This window comes from Cebus imitator, unplaced genomic scaffold (genome assembly GCF_001604975.1).
Source record: "Cebus imitator isolate Cc_AM_T3 unplaced genomic scaffold, Cebus_imitator-1.0 Scaffold75, whole genome shotgun sequence".
NCBI classification, from domain to species: Eukaryota; Metazoa; Chordata; class Mammalia; order Primates; family Cebidae; genus Cebus; species Cebus imitator.
In genome coordinates, this window is record NW_016107390.1 from 6554108 (window position 1) to 6566232 (window position 12125).

General features: G+C 38.3%; 1 protein-coding gene across 1 annotated transcript in view; it reads left to right on the forward strand.

The window, feature by feature from the left end:
• RGS7 (regulator of G protein signaling 7) overlaps positions 1–12125 on the forward strand; it is a 532072-nt gene that overhangs the window by 483742 nt on the left and 36205 nt on the right. The window contains exons 11-13 of the mRNA XM_037739855.1: positions 5487–5585; positions 7158–7219; positions 8207–8317. Coding sequence (XP_037595783.1) covers positions 5487–5585; positions 7158–7219; positions 8207–8317 — 272 coding nt within the window. The remainder of the gene's footprint in view (positions 1–5486; positions 5586–7157; positions 7220–8206; positions 8318–12125) is intronic.

The window sequence follows — 12125 nt, forward strand, 5'->3', positions numbered from 1 at the left end:
ATACAACAGCAAAAAAAGGCAGTCTGGAGGCACTATCCCTTCTTGCTCTTAATAACCTTTGTTCTATTGAGGCCTTCACCTGATTGGGTGAGGCCCACCCACCTTATGGAGGGCAATCTGCTTTACTCAGAGTCCATTGATTTAAATGCTAATCCTATCCAATAAACACCCTGACAGAAACATCCAGAGTCATGTTTGTCCGTATATCTGAGTACTATGAGCCAGCCAAGTTGACAGAAAATTCAGCATCACAGGCTGTATCCTTCTACAGGGTAATAGCTAGAGGGGTCCTAGGACACAAAACCTGAGGGAAATAATAAAGGCATCTGCATGTGTGTGACTGAACCCACACTTTGGGCTCCTTCTTCTAATGTTAGCACCCATATTTCAAAATAACAGAAAGCTATTTTCTTACCCTGTTTTCCTTTTCCTCTGTCACCTTCGTGTGGACATCATGGCACTAGATATTATACTTAACAACATTAGCGGAAAGCCAATATGCATATCCTAGAAGAATAAGAGCAAATGTATCATTAGCTGTCAGTTTCCCTGTTGTTAATACTCCAGTGGTTATAGCTGTTTCTGCATAAAATATGGACATGTCCTCACCTCCATATGCTGCATGTGTACATTTAGATTTTAATGTGTTACTGAACAGAATAAACTACTCATGTCTTAGAGCAATGAAAAAGTGTGTCAAGTTAGGGGTACAGTAAAGGTGCAGGCAATAGAAACTCCTCAAATTATAATGAACAAATAGATAATTTTTTTTTTTTTTTTAAGATGGGGTCTCACTCTGTCTTGCCAGGCTGGAGTGCAGTGGCAGGATGTCAGCTCACTGCAGCCTCCACCTCCCGGGTTCAAGTGATTCTGCTGCCTCAGCCTCCTGAGTAGCTGGGACTACAGGCGTGTGCCACCACACCCAGCTAATTTTGTATTTTTAGTAGGGACGGGGTTTCACTGTGTTGGCCAGACTCGTCTCGAACTCCTGACCTCAGGTGATCCACCCGCCTCAGCCTCTCCAAGTGCTGGGATTACAGGCGCAAACCACCACACCCAGCCAAGAAGGGACTTTTCTGATTCATGATCTGAAACCTCGTGGCAGGCAGGGGTCGAGCTGGCCCTCTCACACTGTCTTTCTGTTCGCTTTCTCTCTGCTTCTTTCTCTGTATTGACTTTGTCGGTATTGTGTCAGATATGGTAACAATCTGTTCTCTAGCTCAGCTGAGCAACCTTGAAGGAAAGAGAAATATTAGCATGCCAGCCAGTTAGAAAAGTCCCGGAGATTACACTTCACATAGAAAGACAGAAAGGCGTCCGGCACTTTGTGGTTTCTATTTTACAATCCCTGTCTTGGTTCTTGGTCTGTTTGAGTTGCTGTGACAAAATATCTTAGACTGGGTAATTTATAAACAACAGAAATGTATTGCTCACAGTTCTGGAGTCTGAGAAGTCCAAGAACAAGGCACCAGTAGATTTCACATCTGTTGCGAGCTCACTCAGTACTTCAAAGTTGGTACCTTCTCACGGTGTCCTCACATGGTGGAAGGAGCAAATGAGCTCCCTCAGACCTCTTTATAAGGGCACTAATCCCATTCACAAGGGCTTCACCCTCATACCTAGTAACCTCCCAAAGTCCTCACCCTTTAATACCATCACATTAGGGGTTTAAGATTTCAACATATGAATTTTGGAGAGATACAAATATTCAGACCATAGCAAAACCCCACCGCCCCCAACCTAAAAAATAAAAGTAAAAAAGCAGGGGAGATTAGCTTTCTTCTAAAATGTCAAGGGAACTCACATGTGAATGGATTTACATAGCAAGCCAAATCGATTTTATTTAATGAATAAATAGATGGCACTGTATATGAAAAAGTGCTTAACACTGCAGGGAATAAAGAATGTCTTATTCAAGCCAAAGCACTGCAAATAAATGATTTTGCTATTAAAATTAAAAATGGATATCAATTAATTTGATTTTCCTCCAACTGCAAATATTAAGACATTAAAGAGATTTTATTTATCTTCCTCTCTAACCCGACCTGCTTCTAGCTCTATGCCACCCCATCCTGGACATTTGAATGCATTTTATTTTCTAAAACATGCAAAGCCTTTTACATTGCAAATAACTTTCACAACTTGCCTGCCAAAATAGGATTAATCTCTTGGCCTCCTTTGTCCACAAAATAAGCCCTATATATAAAATTATATTCTCAGCTGTTTTCATTGTAGCCAAGGATTAAAGTTAGAAGCTATCACTGTCCCCAGGAAATGAACAGTGCTGAGATTGGTAAAAGCCAGAGCTCCTGATGTTGACTTTTTTTTTTTTTGAGATGGAGTTTCACTCTTGTTGTCCAGGCTGGAGTGCAATGCCGCGATCTTGGCTTACAGCAACCTCTGCCTCCCGGATTCAAGCGATTCTCCTGCCTCAGCCTCCTGAGTAGCTGGGATTACAGGCATGTGCCAGTATGTCCAGATAATTTTGTATTTTTAGTAGAGATGGGGTTTCACCATGTTGGTCAGGCTGGTCTCAAACTCCCGATCTTAGGTGATCTGCCCACCTTGGCCTGCCAAAGTGCTGGGATTATAGGCGTGAGCCACAGCACCCAGCCTGACTTTTATGTAAGACAAGAAATGGAGTATCTTCATTACTCCATTTCTCCATCTGCAGTAACTTCAGAGCCAGTAGCCAGGCACCTGGAAGACTGTTTTAAGCAACACCTCCCAATGGTTTGGGTTATGGTCTCTTCTGGGACCTTTATGAAGTTTACAGGAAATGCATAAATGTTGAAATCATTATAGAAATGTAGAGATAAAAGATAACTTATGGATCATTTCACTTTCATGATATCACAAATTGCTGTTTTTCTAGCAGTCTTTTAAATTATTTTTTTTTATCTTAGCCGAAAAATTTGCTGTTAAAACCATTAGCCATTTTTCATAAGCACTGTTTACAGGACCTATAGATTATGATTTAAAAACTTTTAAAAATTAAACCAAGTTGAAAACAGAAAGGAAACTTCAAGTCTCAGAGTCTTTTTATTTTTCTTTTCAAAAATTAAGGTGATACAATTGAAAAACTAGCAGACACTGAAAAGTAGAACCATCATATAATTGGTGATCTTCTGTGGCCTAATTTTAATTGACAAATAATAATTGCACATACTTATGGGTAATATTCAGTAAACATATATACCATGGAATGAACCAATCAGAGTAATTAACATATTCATCACCTCAAATATTTATCCTTTTTGTGGCAAGAACATTTAAAATCCTCTCTGTGAGCTACTTTGAAATATGAAATACATCATTATTAACAATAGTGACTTGGCTGTCCAATAGAACACCAAGGCTTACTCCTTCTATCTAACTTTGCACCCATTGACCAAGACCTGTCTCTTCCCCACCCCATCCCCACTTCTGGTAACTATCACTCTATTGTCTGCTTATATGACTTCGGCTTTTTTATATTCCTCATATAAGTGCAATCCTATGATAAAGACCTCTCTGCCTAGCTTATTTAACTAAACATAATGTCCTGTAGGTTCATCCATGTTATTGCAAATGACAGAATTTCTTGTTCTATAAAGGCTGAAGAGTGTTCCATTTCGTATATATAGCACAAAATTTTTACAAAATCAACCTCTACTGTTACTTCAGCATTCAGAAGGTTATGTTATTTAATCATGTTCGAATATGGCTAGTATCAGTTTGGGCCATTTCCATTCCTTCAGTGTAAATTAAATCACTTTATATTCCAGGCCCTGTGCTTGTTGCTGTTTTCTGTTCATAGTACTTATCACGTTTTTAGTCATGTGTTTATTTGTGTGATTGCCTGTGTGACTTCTTTCCTTTCCACTGCGTTGTGAGTTCCAGTGGAGAAAGAAGCACATTTGTTTTGTTTATTTCTATTCTCCTAATCTTAGTACTATAACCAGCATATAGTAAGTGTTCAATAAACGTTGAATGAATGAGTGAGTGAATAAATGGATGAAATAAAAGAGCTGGTTTAAGCCATTAAGCTCTGTCCTGTTCAGAGTAAATTCAAAGCATGTGAGCAACTCCTTGTGTTGAAATGGATGGCCATTTACTGCCTCCTGTTTTGCATTATTAAATAAATAAATAAATAAATAAATAAAAAAGAAGTGGATGTCCTCAGTGATGGGAATTGGGTTCCAAGGGTCTGGGGCTAGGGCAAGAGAAGGGCATCGAAGAGACCTACCCAAGATAGTCTGGGAATAGACAATCCCAATGATTAAACCCAAGTGAAAATCTGTTAAAGAAAGGATAAGAACACCAAACAAAAAAGCAAACAAAAAAAAAAAGGACAGAGCAGGTGAGACACAAGGGCAAGGCCGATTCCAAAAGGTGCAGATACAGGGTGGAGAGGCACTGTTAAGTGGACATAAGGTCCTAGTGAAGACAGATCAGGAACAAAAATACATTGAATTTAGTGATACTGGCAAGCTTGGTGACCAGCCTGAAAATTGGCATCATTAGGCATCTGGATCTAACCTCATCTAATTTCAAACTGTCTTTGCAAACCTCATCTGGTAACCAATTTTGTGGAGTTCATGCAGTTTTCTTATGCCCTCATCTTTCTTGCTCATGTCCAAAAAAAAGTGCTCAATAACACACATTAAATTCTTTATTTTAAAGGAATAATACTTTGATATTCAAGAAAAAATAATTTGGCCTCTTCCTTGAGTTGACATGTGAGATGTCTCACTCTGAGTTACAAATAGTTTTTTATCCCTTTAGACACCAGATCTTTATTTATACTTACTAAGCAATGGGCCTTTCTCAAAAAAGAGTCTTCCTAAGTAGTAAGTCTGACCTTTTGACAAGTTCATAAAAAAGTACAAGGGAATTCCAAAGACGCCTGAAGCCTCTGGGGTCACTGGTGTTTACAAAGGCACCCAATGGCAAGGCCAGTATTGTGAAGGAAATAACCCACTATTGACATGGAGAGTAGGAATACCTTGATGTCTTCTATTGCACCTTCAGAAATCAAATCAGCAATAGAATTCTTGACTTGTCATTCTCAGTACCCCCATTTAATTCCTGTGTAAAAAAAAATCAAGTTATTTTTCAATCTTCTCTTGGGTTATCACATTTCTATTCTATTTTATATCTACCTCTATATTTTCTTAATGCTTATGAAATGTTAGTTAATGTTGGCATTCTCCAACTTAGTATTCCCAGCCTGCTCTCAAATTTTATCACACTCCCCCGTTCTCTATGTATAATCAATTATTCTGTCAAAGTTAGTAATCTATATATTTTTTCAGAGCTGTGCTTGTATTTTATATACATATGATATTTATCATAGCAATGCCTTTTGATTTTTGATAAGAAGCTTAATCAACTAATTTTTGAGTGACCTCACTGAATTTATGATACAGAGTTGCTTTTTAGAAAATATGTGACTATAAATGGTATTTTGTCCTAAAATATTTTATTTTTTTATTTTAATATAGTCTGTCTATGGTTTACAAAATGATATTAGAAGCCACAGCCCTACCCACACACCCACACCAGAGACTAAACCTCCAACAGAAGATGAGTTACAGCAACAGGTGAGTCAGCCTATGAGGTGGCCTGTTAAAGGTTTACAGAGTAATAGCTGTGAAGACCAGACGGTCACTGTTAACAGTGGGTATTTTTAAGGTGATTTGTATGATTGACTGTTTCATATGGAAGATTTGCAATTAAAAAATAATAAAACTTTCTAATTTTAAGAATTGTAATTACTTGAAAATGTATCAACACATGGTAATGGTTTTCAGAACCCCTCTCTCTTTATTTACCCAAATCCTTTTTCCTCTAGCCAACTGTAAAAATCACATATGCCGATTTGTAAATGACCCCATCATCAGTAGTTATTTTGTGCTCCAGAACTCTGTTGTAAAGTGTAAGAGGACAAGAGGTTGGGAACATTGAGTGCCACATTTCCCATATCCAATGGTATGACATTTTCTTCACATGAGTCCTTGTTCTTGCTTTCTGCAGTGCTGATTTCTCTCTACCTCTTGAAGTTTTTTCTTATCAACACTGATGTACAGTCATGGAGTCATGGTATACACTACTTTTTTTAAGCATTTGATCCATAGTGATGGCTCCAAGTAATATTTCAAAGCAAACTCCAGTGTCTCAAATCAAATAATAGTTTAAATCTCTTGATTACTTCAGTCATGGGGCTTTATTCTCATTTTGACTCCTTTCCCCTAATATTTTATTATAATATGATTTATCAAGAGTATGATATATGCTTTTCTAGTATATCTATAATAATTGCAGGAAAAGTCATTCAGAGAGTTTTTCATTAAGGTTTTCTATGTGTGATTATTCCATGTGAGTATTTGTCATGAATTGCTGATAAAATTATTCTCAAAACACATACCATTGATGCTTTCTTGGTATTAGGAGATAGGATTTATTTTGAAATTATAGTAACAAATACATTTATTTTCTAAATTGGGAGGGAAGTATGATTCTGGATTTGGTAATAACTAATCCAGAACGAATGTTTAGATAAACACCATGAATGACTGTTTAAAATCTCTACAATTTTATTTTTTATTTTTTTGAGACAGTCTTTCTCTACCACCCAGGCTGGAGTGCAGTGGTGTGATCTTGGCTTGCTGCAACCTCTGCTTCAAGGGCCCAAGCGATCCTCCTGCCTCGGCCCCCAAAGTAGCTGGGACTACAGTGGCTGTACCACTATACCTGGCTAATTTTTCTATATTTTTTTTTACAGACGGGGTCTCACTATGTTGACCAGGCTGGTCTCGAATTCCTGGCCTCAAGCGATTGACCCACCTCAACCTCCCAAAGTGCTGGGATTACAGGTGTGAGCCACTGTGCCCAGCAAAATCTCTACCATTTTAAAATAAAATCACATTTTATTAAAGTAGGCAGAACGGTCAAACCCATTGCTGTTCTAAAGTGATATCAATTGTGTTCACATTCAGACATTTCATTTTGTTAACTGTCTAAGAGCCCTCTGCTTTTATTTTTTTAAGCAGCTTTGAAATTGTACTGACCTAGAATATACTCTTGTTCAGAATTGCCCAGTCTTTCGTGATTTAGAGTGGAAAATTGTGAAAATGTCACTACTTATGTATCTGCTTCTCTAACCCTCTTTTCAGATAAAATACTGGCAAATACAGTTAGATAGACATCGGTTAAAAATGTCAAAAGTCGCTGACAGGTGAGTATTTCAAGATGTCTATATAAATTTTTAAATTTCATATGACAATTAAAAGTGTTTAAAAATGAAAGAGGACTGTTGGAACAGGAGTCGTGACAAATAATTGGAATCATGTAAGTAAATGTGATACTGTTTTCCTTTCTGCACATAGAAAACTTTCAAAGAACTCTTTTGGTGTAGTTTAAATGACAGGATGATTATAATTGTGTTAAATGTCCAGACATCTAATCCTTGTGCAACCAAGAATCAGATATAGAGGATGATTCTGCAGTCTAGCCTTTTCACTCCTGCTGGAAGACGTGAAACTTTTCATTTATTCATTACATTTTGGCATCTTGGAGCCTCTCTGTAAACGTATTTTAACAGTAACAGTTGACTCTGTTACTGCTTGACTTCAGAACATTTGAATGAAACTCAAATTTTAGATATTTTCCTTTTCGTCATTGACATCTATTCTTAATGGCATTCATATTCATCACTTTTGGGCATTGCCAAATCCTACCTTTCCAACTTCTTTCCCTTCTCCCTTTTTAAAATGTGTATATACATTTTAAAAATGTATCAGTTGTTCTTACTTTGCATAATTCCTGTAAATGCTTTTGACAAAATTTCCCTTTTAAGCCCTTCTCTAAGTTGGCTAAAATCTGTTCTGCTGTGGGTGGACTGATAACCAAAGATGGGAACTAACTGTTGGCGGTGCCCTCCACACACAGACCTCTTCCATAGTGCCTCGTGTTAACCAAGGGATGTTGATTTCTACAGCTTAGGCCTGGGGAGGGATGGTATCTTTAGCCACATTTGTCTGCCAGGAAGCACCATAAGTTGTTACATCCAAGTTATTGAAATGTGAAGATTGCCATTGGATTTCATTCTATAAGTGAGCAAAGATCCCTTGGGCCCACATTTTTATATTCTTTCTCTTGCTTTGGATTGGCCGCAACCCCAGTCAGAAAACTAAAGAACGTGGAAATGTCTTTTTCTCCCTAGTCTACTAAGTTACACGGAACAGTATTTGGAATACGACCCGTTTCTTTTGCCTCCTGACCCTTCTAACCCATGGCTGTCTGATGATACCACTTTCTGGGAGCTTGAAGCGAGGTAGGTGGCATTTTATTTCTTGCAAATATGTTGCTTTATTTCAGAGTCTGAGTAAAATGAGAAAGGTTTCGTTGTTGGCTAATTGTGAATGTAATTTTGTTCTTGGTCTACATTGGCCCATATCTAACATTCTTCTTCAAGATAATGGCTCTTGAACCTTAGACATTTGCATTTGCATTAAGATTTGCATTGCTGGAAAGACCGTCCCGAAACTGAGGTACAAGAGTTTCAGGATGCATTAATCAGAGTTAGGATTTTCAGTTCTTGAAATTTGGCTCATTGCTTTTATCTTCCTGAAAAATCCACATAGCCATAAAGGTTCATGTATTCAAGTAAAGTTAATGCTAAAGCCATACATACTTAAGCCCAACACAAGTATGTGTTTATAAATTCAATTTCAAAACAAATGGGCTTACCAAAAACACTGTAAGAGAAACTGGCAAGACACTTCCTAAGAAAAGCGAAGTACCACTGAGGACTCCCTAGTGTTTTTCATGAGCTATATAGAGGAAGAATTACATCATCAGTCTTAACAGGGTCATGAAAATATCATGGCATATCCCTTTACAAAGAGAAGATTAGTACTCTCATACTTCTAGCAGTTCTCTAGATTGCATCTCTGGACTGTGTCTTCCTTTTGCATCCAGACATGAATCTTTAAACACTGCACATATTCAGAACTCTTCATCCGCAAGTTAAAGATTTTATATATGAGAAAGCTGGAACCCCAAAACATTGTGAGTCAGCTAGGATTAGGTCACAGATTTAGTTGATACCAGAATCATAAGCTAGTATTGAGACTTTTGGTTATCAATGCATTTTCCCTAGTACAACATACCTTTCTGACACTGTGTGGTGTAGTGGTTATTGCTTAACACTCTGGCAGGCCGAGGTGGGTGCATCACCTGAGGCCAGGAGTTCAAGACTAGCCTGACCAATGTGATAAAATCCAATCTCTACTAAAAATATAAAAAATGGCTGGGTATGGTGGCAAGCTCCTGTAATTTCAGCTATTTGGGAGGGAGGCTGAGGTAGGAGAATTGCTTGAACCCTAGAAGCTGAGGTTGCAGTGAATTGAGATCATGCTACTGCATTCCAGCCTGGGTGTCAAGAGTGAAACTCCTGTCTCAAAAGAGAGAGAGAGAGAGTACACTCTGGGGTCAAAACATCTGGATCTTTGCCCCTTATTACTTGCCTGACATTGGCAAGTGATAGCTCTGTGCCTCACTTTCCTCATCTATAAAATAATGAGATTAATAATGCCTGTCTTATAAAGTGGCTAGCAAAAACTAAAAGAGAATTTATGTAAAGCACTTAGTAGATAACACTCAATAGATGTCAGACTTTATTGGCTGGGCGCAGTGGTTCACGCCTGTAATACAGCACTTTGGGAGGCCAAAGCGGGCTGATCACAAGATCAAGAGATCGAGACCATCCTCGCCAACATGGTGAAACTCCGACTCTACTAAAAATAAAAAAATTAGCCGGGTGTGGTGGTTTGCGCTTGTAACCCCAGCTATTCAGGAGGCTGAGGCAGGAGAATTATTACGTGAACCTAGAAGGCGAAGGTTGCAGTGAACCAAGATTGCACCATTGCCCTTCAGCCTGGGCAACAGTGTGAGACTCCATCTCAAAAAACAAAAACAAAACAAAACAAAAAACACACACACACACATAAACGAACCAAAGACAAAAACCACATGATTATCTCAATAGATGCAGAGAAGGCCTTTGACCAAATTCAATAGCCCTTTGTGCTAAAAACTCTCAATAAACTAAGTATTGACGGAACGTATCTCAAACTAATAAAAGCTCTTTACAACAAACCCACAGACAATAGCACACTGAATGGGCAAAAACTGGAAGCACTCCCTTTGAAATCTGGCACTAGACAAGGATGCCCTCTCTCACCACTCCTGTTCAATATAGTATTGGAAGTTCTAGCCAGAGCAATCAGGCAAGAAAAAGAAATAAAGGGTATTCACTTAGGAAAGGAGGAAGTCAAATTGTCTCTATTTGCAGACGACATGATTGTATATTTAGAAGACCCCATCGTCTCAGCCCAAAATCTCCTGAAACTCATAAGCAACTTCAGCAAAGTCTCAGGATACAAAATCAATGTGCAAAAATCACAAGCATTCCTATACACGAATAACAGACTTAAAGAGAGCCAAATCAAGAACAAAATGCCATTCACAATTGCTACAAAGAGAATAAAATACCTAGGAATACAACTAACAAAGGATATAGAGGACCTCTTCAAGGAGAACTACAAACCGCTGCTCAAGGAAATGAGAGAGGACACAAACAGATGGAGAAACATTCCATGCTCATGGTTAGGAAGAATCAATATGTGAAAATGGCCATACTGTCCAAAGTAATTTATAGATTCAATGCTATCCCCATCAAGCTACCTATGACCCTCTTCACAGAACTGGAAAAAACCACCTTAAACTTCATATGGAACCAAAAGAGAGCCTGCATAGTCAAGTCAATTCTAAGCAAAAAGAACAAAGCTAAAGGCATGACACTACCTGACTTCAAACTATACTACAAGGCTAGAGTAATCAAAACAGCATGGTACTGGTACCAAAACAGACATATAGACCAATGGAACAGAACAGAGGCCTCAGAGGCAAAGCCACACATCTACAACCATCTGATCTTTGACAAACCTGACAAAAACAAGCAATGGGGAAAGGATTCCCTGTTTAATAAATGGTGTTGGGAAAACTGGCTAGCCATGTGCAGAAAGCAGAAACTGGACCACTTCCTGACACGATGCACTAAAATTAACTCCGGATGGATTAAAGACTTAAACATAAGACTAAACACCATAAAAACTCTAGAAGAAAACCTAGACTTAACCATTCAGGACATAGGCATAGGCGAGGAATTCATGACTAAAACGCCAAAAGCATTGGCAACAAAAGCCAAAATAGACAAATGGGACCTAATTAAACTCCAGAGCTTCTGCACAGCAAAAGAAAAAATCATTAGAGTGAACCAGCAACCAACAGAATGGGAATAAATTTTTGCAATCTACCCATCTGACAAAGGACTTATATCCAGAATTTACAAAAAACTAAAACAGATTTACAAGAAAAAAACTAACCCATTCAAAAGTGGGTGAAGGATACGAACAGACACTTTTCAAAAGAAGACATATATGACGCCAACAAACATATGAAAAAATGCTCACCATCACTGGTCATTAGAGAAATGCAAATCAAAACTACATTGAGATACCATCTCACACCAGTTAAAATGGCGATCATTAAAAAATCTGGAGACAACAGATGCTGGAGAGGATGTGGAGAAATAGGAACCCTTTTACACTGCTGGTGGGAGTGTAAATTAGTTCAATCACTGTGAAAGACAGTGTGGTAATTCCTCAAGGAGCTAGAAATAGAAATTCCATTTGACCCAGCAATCCTATTACTGGGTATATATCCGAAGGATTATAAAGCGTTCTATTATAAAGACATATGCACACTTACATTCATTGCAGCACTGTTTATAATAGCAAAGACTTGGAACCAACCCAAATGCCTATCGATGATAGACTGGACAGGGAAAATGTGGCATATATACACCATGGAATACTATGCAGCCATAAAAAAACACTGAGTTTGTGTCCTTTGTAGGGACATGGATGAACCTGGAAACCATCATTCTCAGCAAACTAACACAAGAACAGAAAATCAAACACCGCACGTTCTCACTCATAGGCGGGTGTTGAACAATTAGAACACATGGACACAGGGAGGGGAGCATCACACACTGAGGTCTGTTGGGGGGGACTAGG